This window comes from Trachypithecus francoisi, unplaced genomic scaffold (genome assembly GCF_009764315.1).
Source record: "Trachypithecus francoisi isolate TF-2019V2 unplaced genomic scaffold, Tfra_2.0 Lachesis_group12, whole genome shotgun sequence".
In the NCBI taxonomy this organism is placed as follows: Eukaryota; Metazoa; Chordata; class Mammalia; order Primates; family Cercopithecidae; genus Trachypithecus; species Trachypithecus francoisi.
Window position 1 is genome coordinate 4,292,914 of NW_022681457.1, and position 19,467 is coordinate 4,312,380.

General features: G+C 51.4%; 1 protein-coding gene across 10 annotated transcripts; it reads right to left on the reverse strand.

Moving 5' to 3' along the window:
* Positions 1-364: 364 nt before the first annotated feature.
* Positions 365-18,449, reverse strand: TULP2 (TUB like protein 2). Of its 10 annotated transcripts, none has more exons than XM_033223940.1 (13): positions 18,256-18,443; positions 17,546-17,578; positions 17,056-17,107; positions 16,164-16,290; positions 14,765-14,902; positions 14,397-14,561; positions 9,588-9,709; positions 7,711-8,052; positions 4,947-5,056; positions 3,130-3,247; positions 2,952-3,050; positions 1,270-1,441; positions 365-521 (listed from the first exon to the last, which is right to left on the reverse strand). In XM_033223940.1, the coding sequence occupies exons 2-13, from the start codon at positions 17,575-17,577 to the stop codon at positions 388-390; spliced, it is 1,611 nt and encodes a 536-aa protein (XP_033079831.1). In that variant the 5' UTR covers position 17,578; positions 18,256-18,443; the 3' UTR covers positions 365-387. The 10 variants fall into 10 exon arrangements, with proteins under 10 accessions (XP_033079831.1, XP_033079833.1, XP_033079830.1 ...); XM_033223942.1 differs by having other exon boundaries at positions 14,397-14,513; positions 18,183-18,443; XM_033223939.1 differs by having other exon boundaries at positions 18,183-18,443.
* Between the last annotated feature and the right edge of the window lie 1,018 nt (positions 18,450-19,467).

The window sequence follows — 19,467 nt, forward strand, 5'->3', positions numbered from 1 at the left end:
CTTTGTTTTTGTTTTTTTTTTTGAGACAGAGTCTGACTGGAGTGAAGTGGAGCTATCTCGGCTCACTGCAGCCTCCGCTTCCTGGGTTCAAGTGTTTCTCCTGCCTCAGCCTTCCGAGTAGCTGGGATTACAGGTGTCAGCCACCACGCCCAGCTAATTTTTGTACTTTTAGTGGAGACAGGGTTTCACATGTTGGCCAGGCTGGTCTCGAGCTCCTGACTTCAGGTGATCCACCGGCTTCAGCCTGCCGAAGTGCTGGGATTCCAGGTGTGAGCCAGCTTGCCCGGCCAGTGTTAGTTATTAAGGTGGTGCAAAAGAAGGCATGTCCGGGCCCTTCCTCCAAATGAGGAGGCACAGAAACTGGTAAGGGTATGGTATTTTATTGAGTTATTCAACAGCCAGCTTCCAATTGAAACTGGACAAGCAGATGCCGAAGGCCTGGAGCGGGCTAAACGGGAAGCAGAAGTCCATGGTGAATGTGTCTGGGCCCACTCTGCCAAACTGGAGCACCAGATGTTCCGCTGAGAAGTGAATCAGGAACAAAGCCTTAGCCAGATTGTCGTCTTCCAGCTTCGAGAACTGAGACTAATTTTTTTTTCTTTTTTTTTTTTTTTTGAGACGGAGTCTCGCTCTGTTGCCCAGGCTGGAGTTTAGTGGAGTGATCTCAGCTCACTGCAAGCTCCGCCTCCCGGGTTCACGCCATTCTCCTGCCTCAGGCTCCTGAGTAGCGGGGACTACAGGCGCCCGCCACCTCGCCCTCTTTTTTCTTTTTTTGAGACAGAGTCTTGCTCTGTCATCCAGGCTGGAGTGCAGTGGCCTGATCTTGGCTCACGGCAACCTCTGCCTCCCAGGTTCAAGCAATTCTTCTGCCTCAGCCTCCCAAGTAGCTGGGATTACAGGCATGTGCCACCATGCCTAGCTAATTTTGTATTTTTAGTAGTGACAGGGTTTCACCATGTTGGCCAGGCTGGTCTCGAACTCCTGACCTCCGGTGATCCACCCGCCTTGGCCTCCCAAAATGCTAGGATTATAGGCGTGAGCTACTGCACCAGGCCGAGAATTGAGACTTTTAAGAGGCTGAGTGGTGCCCTTACTAAGCCAGAAACCTTTAGGGGTGTGTAAACTACAATTCCCAATAGGCTTTGCAATAGGGTGGCATCTGCCCTGCCTAGAAAAACGCTCAAGTGATGATGGGAGATATAGTTCCCTTCCGTTCACACCCTAACCCCACCCCACCTGGCCCAGCTAAAATGGTTTCCAGGAGCTCACAGTGTTTGGGATCCATGATCTGGAAGTTCTTCACTGAAGTCTGAGTGACTCGACCATGGAAATTGAGCGTGTAGACACCATTCTCCTCGTTCCACAACGGGGTTTTGTTGTGCAGCAAAAGCAACCCTTGTTTTTCCCCACGTTGGTAGCGACTCAGTAGTGACTCCCGTTCCTAGAAGGTAAAGAAGGGGCTATGGTTTTCTCAGAGGCTTTTGAAACTCCATCTTGAACAGGGGCTGGGTAAAATGAGGATGAGACCTGCTGGGCTGCCTTCCCAGGAGGCTAGGCATTCTTAGTCACAGGATGACACAGGAGTTTGACAGGACTGGTATCACAATGTTAGAAATGCTTGTTCCCCGGTGCCGTAAAGAAATAGCACTTGAACATAAACTTAATTTCCTCAGCAAGGCCATTTTTTTACTTCCTGCAGAAAGGGTACACTTGCCAGCAGTTTGGCCATGAGAGTACACTGAACAAAGGAGACAGGGTCAGTATAACCTGACGCGTCCACCCTACTGCTGTGTCCGGTTTCCATTGGCTGGAAAGGGACCTCACATTCTGTATCTGTCCCGATTGGCTAGCAACTTGGAACTTTTTAAAAGAGGAAAAAATGGAGGAGAACAAAGGAAGGAGGAAGTAACTTGTGGAATGCTAAGAAAGGTAAAAACACCTTCAAATAAGGAAGAGGAACAGGCTATGACCTCATGCTTGCTTGGACCAGTATAAGCATGCCAGGGAAAATATTTAGGCTAAATTGTGGGAGCTAAGAATATAAAGTACACTGATTTCTTTATTACAGCTAACAGATATTTAAGAATGTTAGCACAGATCTTTGAATAAATTTTGCCTCTAAGGGAAGTTACTGCCGGGTGCCGTGGCTCACGCCTGTAATCCCAGCACTTTGGGAGGCCGAGGCGGGTGGATCACGAGGTCAGGAGATTGAGACCATCCTGGCTAACACAGTGAAACCCCGTCTCTACTAAAAATATAAAAAATTAGATGGGCGTGGTGGCGGGTGCCTGTAGTCCCAGCTACTCGGGAGGCTGAAGCAGGAGAATGACATGAACCCGGGAGGCCCAGCTTGCAGTGAGCCGAGATCTTGCCACCGCACTCCAGCCTGGGCGACAGAGCAAGACTGTGTCTCAAAAAAAAAAAAAAAAAGAGAGAGAGAGAGAAAGAGTCTGAAAGAGGGAGGAATCCTCAGTTCCTGGAATTGCCTACCCCTTTCCCAGAAAACTCATGAATAATCCCCCTCTTGTTTAGCATATAATCAAGAAATAACCATAAAAATAGCCAACCAGCTGGCCTCAAGGCTGCTTTGCCTATGGAGTATTCTTTTGTTTCTTCTCTGATAAACTTACTTTCACTTGACTCTATGGACTGGCCACAAATTCTTTCTTGCCTGAGATCCAAGAACCCTCTCTTGGAGTCTGGATCAGACCCCTTTTTGGTAAAAGTTTGTTAACCTACCACCAACCCTTTTTTCTCTGGATGCAAACGTTTTGAGTCTCTAGTCTTTATTCCCTGAGACATGGAAGTCTAACAGTCCTCCAGGCTTCATAGGACACTTGTAACCCACTGGCCTCCTCTTCCTCCTCTTCTTCCTCCTCTGGGATCTAGGAGGACCGGCCCCAGCCCTTTCTCCTCCATTGACCCTGAGATTCCCGACATCAGAGACTCACATTTCGTGGCTGGACATCGATTCTCTGGTTCCGGCTGTTGGTTCCTGGGAGAATCACAGTCATTTTTCGAGGCCCCAGGTATCCTAAGATGTTGGGCTCCTGGGGGTATTATATTCCAGTTGGCCTGGTTCCTTCTTCTGACCATCCTACCCCATTCTGTCATCCCCAGGACACTCACATAACACACAGCCCCCAGCTCCCGTCTGATCCGGGCAGTATTCTTGATTAAATGCTCCCGGGCAGGATTCACTCCATTGTCAAAGATGGTGAACTTGGTGCCGAAGATATTGGATCTGCTTCAGGAAGGGAATGGATAGAATAAAAATACTAAGTGTTACTCTTTGAGTAAGTGTCACTCATCACATCGACTCTTCCCATCCATCCCCTATGTCTAAGACTATGTCCGAATGTCTAAGAATCATGTTCCTGGCTGGGCACAGGGGCTCACGCCTGTAATCCCAGCACTCTGGGAGGCAGAGGCAGGATGATAGCTTGAGCCTGGGTAAAATGGCAAAACTCCTTCTCTACAAAAAAATAGAAAAATTAGTTGGGTGTGGCAGTTTGTGCTTGTGGTCCCAGCTCTTAAGAGGCTGAGGTGAGAGGATCACCTGAGCCCCAGAGGTCAAGGCTGCAATGAGTGTGATCTTGCCACTGCACTCCAGCCTGGGTGACAGAATGAAACCCTGTCTCTAAACAAATATATATATAAATAAAAATAATTAAGGCCGGGCACGGTGGCTCAAGCCTGTAATCCCAGCACTTTGGGAGGCCGAGACGGGCGGATCACGAGGTCAGGAGATGGAGACCATCCTGGCTAACACGGTGAAACCCCACCTCTACTAAAAAAAAAAAAACTAGCCGGGCGAGGTGGCGGGCGCCTGTAGTCCCAGCGACTCAGGAGGCTGAGGCGGGAGAATGGCGTGAACCCGGGAGGCAGAGCTTGCAGTGAGCTGAGATCCGGCCACTGCACTCCAGTCTGGGCGACAGAGCGAGACTCCGTCTCAAAAAAAAAAAAAAAATTAAATAAATGAGTCCGGGTGCGGTGGCTCACACCTGTAATCCCAGCATCTTGGGAGGCCAAGGTGGATGGATCACCTGTGGTCAGGAGTTCAAGACCAGCCTGACAGACATGGAGAAACCCCGTCTCTACTAAAAATACAAAATTAGCCAGGCGTGGTGGTGCATGCCTGTAATCCTAGCTACTCAGGAGGCTGAGGCAGGAGAACTGCTTGAACCCGGGAGGCGGAGGTTGCAGTGAACCGAGATTGCGCCATTGCACTCCATCCTGGGCAACAAAAGTGAAACTGTTTCAATAATAATAATAATAATAATAAATGAAACAATCATGTTTCCAGCATCCATGGTCCCAGGCCCCCCATTTCTTGGGTGAGCCATGTAACTTATGTAGCCTCCCTATTCTACTTAAATGGCCTTTTAGAAACCTTCTTCTTCTTTTTTTTTTTTTTTCTTTCTGTTGCCCAAGCTGGAGTGTAGTGGCTCAATCTCAGCTCACCAAAACCTCTGCCTCCTGGGTTCAACTGACTCTCCTGCATTAGCCTCCCCAGTAGCTGGCATTACAGGTGCATGCCACTATGCCTGGCTAATTTTTGAATTTTGATAGAGATGAGGTTTCACCATGTTGGCCAGGCTGGTCCCCAGCTCCTGACCTCAAGTGATCCTCCCGCCTCGGCCTCCCAAAGTGCTGGGATCACAGGCGTAAGCCACCACACCCAACCTCCCTCTTCCTTTTTGGATGGAAGAATTCACACATTCCAGGCCTCTTTTCCCACAGAAAGTTAGGAATCCCAGTCCCTTGCCTCTCAAGGAGTCAAATGCCTTAAATGCCAGCCTATGTTCCAAACCCTTCAGTTCTTCTAGTCCCTGAGCAGTGAGCAGGTGGAAGCTATGCTGTGTGTGGCGTGCTGGGAAATGAAATCCGCCTGTCCCCAAGCTCCCTGTTACCTGCTCCTTACCACATGTCAGAGTTCTGCCCACCTGACTTTGCCCACGAAGTTGTCCCCATCCTGAGATAGATCTGTGGGATCCAGGGAGATGAGGTAATTACAAGTTTTGCTCCTTCTATTTCGCCCAGCCAGGAGGAAGTGCTATGGATGAGAGGAACGGTCCATTAGAATGGACTTCTGGAGGCTGGGTGTGGTGGCTCATACCTGTAATTCCTGCACTTTGGGAGGCTGAGGTGGGCAGATGACTTGAGGTCAGGAGTTCGAGACCAGCCTGGTCAACATGGTGAAACCTCGTCTCCACAAAAATAAAAAAAATTAGCCGGGCATGGTAGTGCCTGCCTGTAATCCTGGCTAGTAGGGAGTAAGGAGGCTGAGGCAGGAGAATTGCTTGAACCCAGGGGGCAGAGGTTGCAGTCAGCTGAGATCGCGCCATTGCACTCCAGCCTGGGTGACAGAGCGAGACTCCATCTCAAAACAAAAATAAAAAATAATGAAAAAAAGGCCAGGCGCGGTGGCTCACATCTGTAATCCCAGCACTTCAGGAGGCCGAGGTGGGTGGATCACGAGGTCAGGAGATCGAGACCACGGTGAAACCCTGTGTCTACTAAAAGTACAAAAAATTAGCTGGGTGTGGTGGTGGGCGCCTGTAGCCCTAGCTACTCGGGAGGCTGAGGCAGGACAATGGTGTGAACCCGGGAGGCGGAGCTTGCAGTGAGCTGAGATTGCACCACTGCACTCCAGCCTGGGCAACAGCGACAGAGTGAGACTCTGTCTCCAAAAAAAAGAAAAAAAAAAAAAAGAATGGACTTCTGGTAGCTGGTTAGAGCCAGGGGTCCAAAGACAAGGAAACATCATGTCCCATGATGGAGGAGCCGGTGATGGCACAACGAGCTTCTCAAGACTTACTGGGAAATGTGGTTCTCACTGAGGGAAGCCATCAGCAGGGCTCTGAATGGAGGCTTCCTGTCTTAATATCTCTCCCTCATTCCTTCCGCCTATGGGTCCAGGGTTGAAGCTTAGCCCAGGAAGGGTCTGGCTTTGGAGAATGGGGAGCACCCTCACTTGCAATATTGCAGCAGGATTTTGGTAGGCATTTCATCTGGGAAAAATGGGTTTGGCTCTGAGTAGGCAAAAAACCTCTTTCTGGTGGGAGAGAGGATACCCCGAGGAAACCATACTTGGACGGTAAAGGCCAGAAAGACTAGATTGAGAGAAGTGTGGCTTGAATCTGGAAAGACAAATCTGTGAGGGGAGGGGCCTGGTTGCTGAGGGCGGGATTTATCTCAGGATTGGGTGAGGCCTGAGAGCTGATAGCAAGGAAGGCTCAGTGAGGGAGGGTTCCAGACTTTTTTTTTTTTTTTTTTGGACAGGAGATCTCTAACTCCTGGGCTCCAGCCATTTTCCCACCTCAGCCTCCCAAGTAGCTGGGACTACAGGTGGGCATCACCATGCCGGGCTAATTTTTTTTTTTTTTTTAAATTTATGTAGAGACAGGGTTCCACCATGCTGCTCAGGCTGATCTGGAACTCGTCAGCTCAAACGATCCACCCGCCTTGGCCTCCGAAATGTTGAGATTACAGGCGTGAACCACCGTGCTTGGCCTTTTTTTTTTTTTTTTTTTTTTGAGATGGAGTTTCGCTCTTTCGCCCAGGCTGGAGTACAGTGGCACGATCTCAGCTCATTGCAACCTCCACCTTCCAGTTTCAAGCATTCTCCTGCCTCAGCCTCCCAAGTAGCTAGGATTACAGGTGCCCACCACCACGCCTGGCTAATTTTTGTATTTTTAGTAGAGACGAGGTGTTGCCATGTTGACCAGGCTGGTCTCAAACTCCTGACCTGTGATCTGCACGCCTCGGCCTCCCAAAGTTCTAGGATTACAAATGTGAGCCACTGCACCTGGTCCTTTTTTTTTTTTATACACAGTGTCTCACTCTGTCGCCCAGGCTGGAGTGCAGTGGCGTGATCACGTGTCACTGCAGCCTCGAACTCCCAGGCTCAAGCAATCCTCTCACCTCAGCCTCCTGAGTAGCTTGGACTACAGGTGCATACCACCATGCCGGCCAATTTTTTTTTTTTTTTTTTTTTTTTTTTTGAGACGGAGTCTCGCTCTGTAGCCCAGGCTGGAGTGCAGTGGCCGGATCTCAGCTCACTGCAAGCTCCGCCTCCCGGGTTCACGCCATTCTCCTGCCTCAGCCTCCCGAGTAGCTGGAACTACAGGCGCCCGCCACCTCGCCCGGCTAGTTTTTTGTATTTTTTAGTAGAGACGGGGTTTCACGGTGTTAGCCAGGATGGTCTCGATCTCCTGACCTCGTGATCCGCCCGCCTCGGCCTCCCAAAGTACTGGGATTACAGGCTTGAGCCACCGCGCCCGGCCTGTATTTTTTGTAAAGACAGGGTTTTGCCATGTTGTCCAGCCTGGTCTTTTTTGCTTGTTGGTTGATTTTGTGTTTTGAGACGGAGTCTTGCTCTGTCACCTAGGCTGGAGTGCAGTGATGCTATCTCGGTTCACTGCAACCTCCATCTCCCAGGTTCAAGCGATTCTCCTGTCTCAGACTCCTGAGTAGCTGGGACTACAGGCGTGTGCCACCACACCCGGCTAATTTTTGTATTTTTAATAGAGACGGGGTTTCACCATATTGTTCAGGCTGGTCTTCAACTCCTGACCTCAGGTGATCCACTCGCCTCAGCCTCCCAAAGTGCTGGGATTACAGGCATGAGCCACTGCGCCCGGCCTCAGGCTAGTCTTGATCTAGCTCAGAAAGGAGTGGGATTTTGCTTCGGAGGTGGGCGCTTACTCCCAAGGCTGTTGGGCCGGCTGACTGCATCTTCAGGCTGTCGGAGGTCTCCAGGTAGAGGGAGTAGAGGGGGAAGGAGCCCTTATCCATGCCGCGCTTGTCACGGGTGAGGTAGCACTGCATCCTGGTGCCCGGGACTGCTGGCCGCAGCACATAGGCTTCCATGTCCTCCTCCAGCCGAGGGCAGGGGGAGCGGATTGCCAAGGAGGCTTCCTGCCTCATATGGTCGCTGTCCGTGCCGCCCTCGCCTTTCAGGGCCTCGGACAACTCTTCGTTAGCTGCTGCTGAGGAGTTTGGCCCTGTAGACTCGGAGGCCTCTCTCTTCTTTTCCAAGTCTTCTTCCTAGCCCAGGCACCAAATTCAAAGTCGAGGGACAACGCCCCCAGCCTTGCTCACTACTGATTGGCCATCCCAGCCCTAGGGTCCCGCCCTTGCCCATACACATTTTCTGCTTATTGGTCAAAAATCTCATTGGCCGGGCGCAGTGGCTCAAGCCTGTAATCCCAGGACTTTGGGAGGCCGAGGCGGGTGGATCACGAGGTCAGGAGATCGAGACCATCCTGGCTAACATGGTGAAACCCCGTCTCTACTAACAATACAAAAAACTAGCCGGGCGAGGTGGCGGGCGCCTGTAGTCCCAGCTACTTGGGAGGCTGAGGCAGGAGAATGGCGTGAACCCGGGAGGCGGAGCTTGCAGTGAGCTGAGATCTGGCCACTGCACTCCAGCACGGGCCACAGAGGGAGACTCCGTCTCAAAAAAAAAAAAAAAAAAAAAAAATCTCATTCAGTCCACCCAGCCAGGCCCTCCTCTGTTGACTGGCCAATCTATTCGCTTTCCTCGGCAGCCACACTCCCTCCACCTGCAGACTGGAGAATTCCTTTTTGAAAGCACGGCCCATTCCGTTAAAATGGCCATTGGTTTGATCTAGATAACATAGTAACAGCCCACATCTGCCCCCAAGATAAACCATCTACTGCACTTTCACCAACACCAAAGTGAGTGCCAATTTGCCCTTTTATTTTCTGAGACAGAGTTTCGCTGTGTCGCCCAGGCTGGAGTGCAGTGGCTCGATCTCGGTTCACTGCAACCTCCGCCTCCCAGGTTCAAGCAATTATCCTGCCTCAGTCTCCCGAATAGCTAGGATTACAGGCTTGCGCCACCACACCTGTCTAATTTTTGTATTTTTAGTAGAGACGGGGCTTCACCAGTTGGCCAAGGTGGTCTCGAACTCCTGACCCCAGGTGATCTGCCTGCCTCGGCCTCCCAAAGTGCTGGGATTACAGGCGTGAGTCACTGCTCCTGGCCCGCAATTGGCCCTTTTTGATCAGTGTTCTGCCCTTTCTGAAGCTCGCTGTCCCATGGAAAGACTTTTTTTTTTTAGACAGAGTCTCATTCTGTCTCCCAGGCTGGAGTGTAATCTCAGTTCATTGCAACCTCCGCCTCCAGGGTTCAAGTGATTCTCCTGCCTCAGCCTCCTGAGTAGTTGGGATGACTGGCTTGTGCCACCACTCCCAGCTAATTTTTGTATTTTAGTAGACACAGGGTTTCACCACGTTGGCCAGGCTGGTCCCGAACTGCTGACCTCAAGTGATCTGCCCACCTCAGCCTCCCAAAGTGCTGGGATTACAGGCGTGAGTCACCATGCCATAAGCTGTATTTTAATGACCATGTCCATGTCAAGTCAAATCCTCCGATTTGATGAATAGTACACCACACACACACACACACACACACACACACACGAGTCTCTGCTAGCTTAATCACCACCAAGAAAAAGAGCTTCTGATTGGGAGGCAGAATTTTAGCCCCACCCTCCCCAGAGGTCCAAGGCTAGCCCTCCTCTTCCAACATCCTGAGAGGTTGTGCATTTTCCCACCTTCTGGAAGGCCAAGTTTTCATATACCCAGTCACCATCCATGCCAGGGTTTGGTCCCCTATTGGGTGCCTTGTATGCATCTCCGACATCCTGGGATTCACTCTCACCCTCTGCACGGGTCCCTAAAGGATGAAAGAAGCCTGGACTAAGCTCAGGACAACTGGGTCCCAGGAGTGTGGGACAACATCATCAGTGCTAGCCAGAGAAGGCCACAATCCTGGGTTCTCAGTCCCTACTCATTACTCAGCACCCTCACTTGCAACACCCTCCTCCTCCAGGTGCATGGGAGTCTACAGGGATCAGAGTTTCTGATTACCCTGGATCTAAGGACAGGGAGGGGTTAGGGTCTTCCCTTTTCCTTGTCTCAGACAAAGCATCACAAAGACTGAAGATGGGGGAATGGAGTTTGGGGTGATAAGAATTCTGTCATTGGGGCCGGGCGCAGTGGCTCAAGCCTGTAATCCCAGCACTTTGGGAGGCCGAGACGGGCGGATCACGAGGTCAGGAGATCGAGACCATCCTGGCTAACATGGTGAAACCCCGTCTCTACTAAAAAATACAAAAAAAAAACTAGCCAGGTGAGGTGGTGAGCACTTGTAGTCCCAGCTACTTGGGAAGCTGAGGCAGGAGAATGGCGTGAACCCCGGAGGCGGAGCTTGCAGTGAGCCGAGATCGCACCACTGCACTCCAGCCTGGGCGACTGAGCGAGACTCCGTCTCAAAAAAAAAAAAAAGAATTCTGTCATTGAAATCGTTGGCCATCTCATGAAAATAAAAGGAAATGTCACCACAATGGAATATTATAAGGGAATAAAAAGGAATGAAGTACTGGTAACACTACCACACGGATGAATCTTAAAATTTTGTTGGGTGGGCCAGGGGCGGTGGCTCATGCCTATAATCCCAGCACTTTGGGGGGCCGAGGTGGGAGGATCACGAGGTCGGAAGTTCAAAACCAGCCTGGCCAATATAGTGAAACTGGTCTCTACTAAAAATACAAAAATTAGCAGGGCAAGGCGGTGCGCACCTGTACTTCCAGCTACTAGGGAGGCTGAGACAGGAGAAGAGCTTAAACCCACGAGGCAGAGGTTACAGTGAGCCGAGATTGTGCCACTGCACTCCAGCCTGAAGGGGGCCTGCCCCTCCACACCCATGGGTATTTCTTGCAAGGTGGAGATGAGAGACTAAGAAAAGAAGACACAGAGACAAAGTATAGAGGAAGAAAAGTGGGCCCAGGGGACCAGTGCTCAGCAAATGAGGACCTGCACCGGCGCTGGTCTCTGAGTTCCCTCAGTATTTATTGATCACTGTCTTTACTATCTCAGTGAGGGGAATGCGGTGTGACTATAGGGTGATGGTAGGGAGGGGGTCAGCAGGAAAACATGTGAACAAAAGACTCTGTGTCGTAAATAAGTTTAGGGAAAGGTGCTGTGCCTGGATGTACAAGTAGGCTGGATTTATGTTTAACTTTACATAAACATCTCAGTGCAGTAAAGAGCAGTATTGCCGTCACGATGTCTCACCTCCAGCCATAAGGTGGTTTTCTCCTATCTCAGAATAGAGTAGGCCGGGCGCGGTGGCTCAAGCCTGTAATCCCAGCACTTTGGGAGGCCGAGACGGGCGGATCACGAGGTCAGGAGATCGAGACCATCCTGGCTAACACAGTGAAACCCCGTCTCTACTAAAAATACAAAAAACTAGCCGGGCGAGGTGGCGGGCGCCTGTAGTTCCAGCTACTCGGGAGGCTGAGGCAGGAGAATGGCGTGAACCCGGGAGGCGGAGCTTGCAGTGAGCTGAGATCCGGCCACTGCACTCCAGCCTGGGCAACAGAGCGAGACTCCGTCTCAAAAAAAAAAAAAAAAAAGAATAGAGTGTATGGTCGATTTTACACCGAGTCATTCCATTTCCAGAGATGTGCAGGAGACAGATGCCTTCTTATCTCAACCGCATAGATGCCTCCCTCTTTCACTCATCCTCCTCAGCGCTGACCCTTTAAGGGTGTTGGGCGGAGAGGCTGTAAGGTCTTTCTCTTCCCACGAGGCCATATCTTAGGCTGTCTCAGTAGGGGGAATCCTGGACAATCCCCAGGCTTTCTTGGACAGGGGTCCCTGCAGCCTTCCACAGTGTATTATGTCTCTGGTTAATAGAGACTGGAGAATGGCGAGACTTTCACAAAGCATACTGCCTGCAAAACCATGTTTACCAAAGCACATCCTGCACGGCCCTAAATCCCTTAAACCTTGAGTCAATACAACATGTTTTTGTGAGCACAGGGTTGGGACAAGAGTTACAGATTAACAGCATCTCAAAGCAAAACAGCTTTTCTTAGTACAGATCAAAATGGAGTTTCTTATGTCTTCCTTTTTCTACATAGACACAGTAACAATCCTATCTCTTTTTTCCCCACACAGCCTAGGTGACAGAGTGAGACTCCGTCTCAAAAAAAAAAAAAAAAATTGTTAGGTGAATGAAGTGAATGAAGACACATGGTGGCTCACACCCATAGTCCCAGCACTTTGGGAGGCCAAGGTGGGAGGCTTACTTGAGCCCAGGAGTTCAAGACCAGCCTAGGCAACATAGTGACACCCCATCTCAAAGGAAAAGAAGTCAGGTGCAGTGGCTCATGCCTGTAATCCCAGCACTTTGGGAGGCCAAGGCAGGCAAGTCACAAGTTCAGGAGTTTGAGATCAGCTGCGCCAACACGGTGAAACCCCATCTCTACTAAAAAACACAAAAAATTAGCCGGGCATGGTGGCGCATGCCTGTAGCCCCAGCTACTCGGGAGGCTGAGGCAGCAGAATCACTTGAACCCAGAAGGTGGAGGTTGCAGCGTACCGAGATCACGCCATTGCACTCCAGCCTGGGAGACACAGCAAGACTCTGTCTCAAGAAAAGAAAAAGAATTGAAGAAAGAAGCCACATACAAAAGATCACATAGTGTATGATTCCATTTGTGTGAGATGTACAGAATAGCCAAATCTAAGAAGACAATGGAGATTGGTGCTTGCCAAGGGCTGGGGTAAATGGAAAAGAGGTGACTGCTAATTGATGCACTATTTCTTTCTTTCTTTTTTTTTTTTTCTTGAGACAAAGTCTCACTCTGTCACCCTGGCTGGAATGCAGTGGCCTGCTCTCAGGTCACTGCAACCTCTGTCTCCTGGGTTCAAGCAATTCTCCCACCTCAGGATTACAGGTGCCTGCCACCACACCCAGCTAAGTTTTGTATTTTTAGTAGAGACTGGGTTTCACTATGTTGGCCAGACTGGTCTTGAACTCCTGGCCTCAGGTGATCCACCCACCTTGGCCTCCCAAAGTGCTGGGATTACAGGTGTGAGCCACCATGCCCAGCCATGATACAGGATTTCTATCTGGGGTGGTACAAATGTTCTAAAATTGATTGTGGTGATGGTTGCAGAATTATGTAAATACAGTTAGCCTCCTGTATCCTACAGGCTCCGCATCCCCACTGCTGACCCAAAATATTCAGGAAAAAAATTAAAAAACAAGAAGACAACAATAAATAACAGAACCAATTTTTTTTTTCTTTGAGACAGAGTATTGATTTGTCACCCAGGCTGGAGTGCAGTGGCATGATCTCAGCTCACTGCAACCTGGGCCTCCTGGATTCAAGCGACTATTCTGCCTCAGTCTCCCAAGTAGTTGGGGTTACAAGCCTGCACCGCCTTGCCTGGCTAATTTTTGTATTTTTAGTAGAGATGTGATTTCATCATGTTGGCCAGGCTGGTCTCAAACTCCTGGACTCAAGTGACCAACCACCTTCAGCCTCCCAAAGTGCTGGAATTACAGGCGTGAGCCATCGCACCCCACCCAAATTTTTTTTTTTTTTTTTGAGACGGAGTCTCGCTCTGTTGCCCGGAGTTGGAGTGCAGTGGCCGGATCCCAGCTCACTGCAAGCTCTGCCTCCCAGGTTCATACCATTCTCCTGCCTCAACCTCCTGAGTAGCTGGGACTACAGGCGCCCGCCACCTCGCCCGGCTAGTTTTTTGTATTTTTTTTAGTAGAGACGGGGTTTCACCGGGTTAGCCAGGATGGTCTCGATCTCCTGACCTCGTGATCCGCCCATCTCGGCCTCCCAAAGTGCTGGGATTACAGACTTGAGCCACCGTGCCCGGCCTCAAAATTTTTAAAAATAAAGTATAACAGCTATTTACAGGCCAGGCATGATGGCTTACGCCTGTAATCCCAGCACTCTGGGAGGCTGAAGTGGGCGGATCACAAGGTCAGGAGTTTAAGACCAGTCTGGTCAACGTGGTGAAACCCCATCTTTACTAAAAATACAACAATTAGCCGGGCTTGGTGGTGCGCACCTGTAGTCCCAGCTACTCAGGAGGCTGAGGCAGGAGAATCGCTTGAACCCGGGAGGTGGAGGTTGCAGTGAGCCGAAATCACGCCATTGCACTCCAGCCTGGGCAACAGAGTGAGACTCCCTCCCAGCAACAACAACAACTATTTACATTGCATTTATACTGTATTAGGTATTATAAGTTACCTAGAGATGACTTACAGTATATGGAGGGATGTTCATAGTTTATATGCAAATTTTACACCATTTTATGTAAGGGACTCGGGCATCTGCGGATCTTGGTATCTTTGGGGTTCAGGGAACAACACATCCCCTGCAGATACCGAGGGGCAACTGTATACTGGAAACCATGGAATTGTAAACTTTAAATGGGTGACTTGTATGGTATGTGAATTATTCCTCAATGAAGCTGCTACCTAAGAAAGGGGAAGATTTGCTGCATGAACCAGGGGATCCCAGGTTTCATCCCAATGTCCCCTAAATTACCAGGTCGTTGGCAGGCTTGCCAATCCTTGCGTCGGATTCTCAGAGACTGTTTAAAAGGTAGGGGAGAGACCGAACCATTCTCCACGGAGACTTCCTCCAATTCTGGATCGGAATTGTCTGGGAGCCAGGATAAGAAAGGGGACTGGAGACTGAGATTCCTGAACACTGAGTAAGGAAGGAGGGGAGAGTTGGATTTCTGGATGCTGCAGGAGGAGGCAGCTCAGGATCTGAACTCCTTGGTGTGAGGAAGGAGTGGGTGAGGTCCTGAGCTCCTGAGTATTTTGGACAGATGGATTGAGGTCCCAGACTCCTGGATTCTAGTAGGAGAGGAGTTCTGGGGTCTAGGAGGTCCAAGGACTTGCAAATACCTGCTTCTGTCCGGGGTGTCAGGAGGCCGTGCTCGCCCCTGCCGTCTCCACCACAGCTCAGGGTGCCCAGGGCACTGTGGATGCCAGAGGGCAGATGTGCCTCTGACACTTTCTTCCGGAGGAAAGGGTTCCTAGGGCCTGGGAGAAGGTGCAGCGAGCCCATGAAAAGGATCTACAAATTCCGGTCCGCAACCAAACAACACCCCGTCACTGGGCTCCCAAATAACACCCCCGCTGGATGCCGTGACTCACGCCTGTAATCCCAGCGCTTTGGGAGGCCGAGGCAGGCGGATCACCTGAGGCCGGGAGTCCCAGACCAGCCTGACCAACATGGAGAAACACCTTCTCCACTAAAAATACAAAATTAGCCGGGCATGGTGGCGCATGCTTGTAATCCCAACTACTAGGGAGGCTGAGGCAGGAGAATCGCTTGAACCTGGGAGACAGAGGTTACGGTGAGCCGAGATTGCGCCATTGCACTCCAGCTTTGGCAACAAGAGCTAAACTCCGTCTCAAAAAAGAAAAAAAGGCCGGGCGTGGTGGCTCAAGCCTGTAATCCCAGCACTTTGGGAGGCCGAGACGGGCGGATCACGAGGTCAGGAGATCGAGACCATCCTGGCTAACACGGTGAAACCCCGTCTCTACTAAAAATACAAAAACTAGCCGGGCGAGATGGCGGGCGCCTGTAGTCCCAGCTACTCGGGAGGCTGAGGCAGGAGAATGGCGTAAACCTGGGAGACGGAGCTTGCAGTGAGCTGAGATCCGGCCACTGCACTCCAGTCCGGACGACAGAGCGAGACTCCGCCTCAAAAAAAAGAAAAAAAAAAAAAAAAAGAAAGAAAAAAAAATCACCCCCGTTTCGCGGACTACCCAAACCTGGAGACTCACCCAGGTCCCAAACTGCATCCTAAGGCTCAAACAAGCACAGCCCTGCCGCTGGATTATTGCGGGCTCCGCACGTAAACAATCTCGCGCCAGGCTCTAGTAATGAGACCACGCCACGCCCCGGGCCCCTAGACCCCGTCTCCGCAATCCCGGGGTTGGGGTAGGGGTCCCGGCTTTCCCAGGATCCACCCCCGAGCTCTGCCAAACCCAATAATCACATTCTCTTACCCCTTTCCCTTGCCAGTTGTACCATGCACCGCCCCTGCGCTCTGTAGCCCCGACCCGAACCCCTCCCTCACAGGTCCTGCCGCGGAGTGGCCCCCATAAGCCTCTCCCCTGGGCGCTGCCAGGCCTTGTTCTAAAGCTCTCCTGGGCCAAGACCCGCCCCCATCCACAGCCAAGTCCGCACCCTAAGGCTCCACCCCTTCTTCCACTAGGCTCCGCCCACGACTCCCACAGGCCCCTCCCCTCCAGGCGAACGCCCCCAGGAGGAGCCCCAGGGGCCTTTGGTCACCTCTGTCATCTAAAAGGCGCTCCTCCTGCAGACACGAGCGCCAAAGCCACAGGGAAGCGTCAGGATTGGCCTGAACCATGAAGAGCTCCTGGCGCTTCTGTCGCTGCTTCTTTTCTAACAGCCGCCGCTGGGGAAGTGGGAGAGGTGGGTGTCGGGGGCAGGAACCAGATGGGAAGACAGAAGCGAGATGGGGCCTGGGGCAAGGGCTCGAGAGTTCGTGAACCCCTTTCTCCACTGGGGCCCAGATGTCCAGGCCCTCAGTGCTTCAGCTGCTCCTCCCTCACTCCACCCTTGAACTCAGATCCAAGAGTCCTGACATCCTGTCCTCTCCTCCCCCAGGATCCAGGAGTCCTGCCTTCTAGAAGCCTTGTTCCTTAGAAATTCATCACAAGGGTTTTTTGCTTATTTAGGACCCCCAATTCTTATTTTCTTTTCTTTTCTTTTCTTTTTTCTTTTTGAGACACAGTCTAGCTCTATTGCCCAGGCTGGAGTACAGTACCACGATCTCCACTCACTGCAGCCTCCGCCTCCCGGGTTCAAACGATTCTCCTGCCCCAGCCTACCGAGCAGCTGGGATTACAGGCACCTGCCACCACACCCTGCTACTTTTTTTGTTTTAGTAGAGACGGGTTTCACCATGTTGGCCAGGCTGGTCTTGAACTCCTGACCTCAAGTGATCTGCCCGCCTCAGCATCCCAAAGTGCTGTGATTACAGTCGTGAGCTGCCGCGCCCGGCCCCAAATTCCTATTTTCTCATTTCTCAATGGGAAAACTCAAGGATGAGAGACAGCCAACACGGGCGGGGAGTCCTAGAGCAAGACCTGGTGGAGAGGCCCCTGGGGAGGCACAGAAGGCGGAAGAGTTGGAGTGGCGAGATTCCTGGGCACAATACCTGCTGTTCCAGCTTCTGCAGCCTCATAGCAGCAAGCTCATGCTCCAGGATGCTGAGAGAAATGCAGGCTCATGGTGACAGTTTGCAGGGAACCTCAGTTGCCCAAGAGCCCCTCCCTCCCCCATCTTGCCCCTATCCCAACTTGGGTTCTGGGCACCTGTGAGGTCACAAAAGGTGCAGAACCTGAGCCTGTTCTACCAGTTATGGGGCCCTTTGTCCTGGCACTGACCCTCAGAAGCCAGGACCCAGAGATCCCAGGTCCTTCCTGTCTCAGGACTCAGGAGTCTGGGGCCCCCAACCCCTTCTCTTTCAGACCCAGAAGTCTGCACCCTAGCCCCCTCCCTTTAGGACACAGGAGTCCAGGTCCGCAGCCCCTTCCTGCAAGGCCGATGGTGCTGAACCTGCAAACATGGTTATGAGGCCAGAGCTGAGTGCACGGGGTCCCCAGCCCCTTCCACCTCCACCCCTACCCATCTGTTCCCCTACTCACTCTCTCCTCAATGTGTCATTATCCTGAGACATTCTGCAGAAGCAAGAATGAGGAGTCAGGATCCGAACCAACATCCCAGTGGATCCTGCCCACCAAAACCTAATCCTTAGCTTGCTTGATGTATTTATTTATTTATTTACAGACAGCTGAGTCTCGCTCTGTCACCCAGGCTACAGTGCAGTGGCGCCATCTCGGCCACTGCAACCTCCACCTCCTGGGTTCAAGCAATTCTCCTGCCTCAGCCTCCCGAGTTGCTGGGACTACAGGTGTGCGCTATTATGCCTAATTTTTTTTATTTTAGTAGAGACCGGGTTTCACTATGTTGGCCAGGCTGGTGTTTGACTCCTGACCTCAGATGATCCGCCCACCTTGGCCTTCCAAAGTGCTGGGATTACAGGCATGCGCCACTGTGCCCGGCCTGATCCTTGCCTTTAAATTTGCTCCTGGACCCAGGCAGCCCGAATCCCAGCACCCACTCCTGTCGGGATCCAGTAGCCTGTTTCCAGCTTCCCACAGGTGTCCGCAAGTCCGCTTCTCTCTCCCCAGAATATGTAATTCTCCAGCACCCAGGCATCAGCACTCAGGACTGTGCACCTCAAACACCCAGCCCCCAGTGGCCTAGAACTCCACCGCCCACCTGCTTGGGATCCGGGAGACTCGTTCTCCCCACCAGGTGCCTACAGAGGCTGCTCACATTGATGCCTCCGTACCTTGCCTCTCTGGCCAATCTCTAAACATACCTGATCCTGTTTGGAAGCTGGGGACCTAATCTCAGCATATCTGCGAAGAAGGGAGAAGAAAGAGGGTTCAGAGGGAGGGAGGATTTCCCCTGGGACCTGACCTGGTCCACTCCCTTCTGACCTTCCACTCTCCACTTCCAACAAAGTTATGAGCTCGGTCACTGATGCAGCCAGGCAACGCTGCTCCGGGGGTTCTGAACACGAATGACGTGTGGGTGTTCCTTAAAGAGACCAGAGACTTCGCGGCCTCACTGTACACATCTCGCTTACCAGAAACTTATAAGAGCCGGGGCGCAGTGGCTCACGCCTCTAATCCCAGCACTTTGGGAGGCGGAGACCGGGCGGGAAGATTGCTTGAGCCCAGGAGATCCAGATCCAGACCAGCAATACAGAGACATCGTCTCTTTTTTTCTTTTCTTTTTTGAGATGGAGTCTCACTCTGTCGCCCAGGTTGGAGTGCACTGGCGCGATCTGGCTCACTGCAACCTCCGCCTCTCGGGTTCAAGCGATTGTCCTGCCTCAGCCTCCTGAGTAGCTGGGATTACAGGCATGCGCCACCACGCCTGCCTAATTTTTGTATTGTTAGTGGAGACGGGGTTTCTCCACGTTGGTCAGGCTGGTCTCAAACCCTTGACCTCAGGTGATCTGCCCACCTCGGCCTCCCAAAGTGCTGGGATTACAGGCATGAGCTCCCAAGCCCGGCCTGACTTCCGTCTCTTAAAAAAAAAAAAAAAAAGTGTGAGAAGTGTGAAAGACAGAATGTTAAAAAAAAAAAAAAAAAAAAGGCTGAAAAAGAATTAAATATTTAAATATTTTTATTAAAAATTAAAAATATATATATTAGCCGGGCATGGTAGTGTGGCCTGTGGTCCCAAATACTTGGGAGGCTGACGCGGGAGGATTGCTTGGGCCTGGGAGGTAGAGGCTGCAGTGAGAAGTGATTGCGCCACCGCACTCCAGACTGGGTGACAGAGCAAACCCTGTCTCAAAAAATAAGAAGAAAGAAACTCATAAGGAAGGCTATGCAATTCCTACCGTGCTGTAAATTGCAGGCACTTAGTGGGGCGAAAATAAATGGGCAAAACTACAGCTCCCATGAGGCGAAGGGGCCACTATGCCCGCGGAAGTTATTTTTCTCCCGGCCGGCAGGGAGTTGTAGTTGTCTTTGAAAGCTTTCTCTTT

Bases quoted from the DNA above. Each gene is read 5' to 3' on its own strand.
- TULP2 (XM_033223940.1), bottom strand. From the start codon at position 17,577: ATGTCTCAGGATAATGACACATTGAGGAGAGA. The intron at 8,053-9,587 runs GTGGGAAAATGC...TGCCTGGGCTAG, and splicing joins AAAACTTGGCCTTCCAGAAG to GAAGAAGACTTGGAAAAGAA. The intron at 5,057-7,710 runs GTAAGCGCCCAC...TCTCATCCATAG, and splicing joins CCGGCCCAACAGCCTTGGGA to CACTTCCTCCTGGCTGGGCG.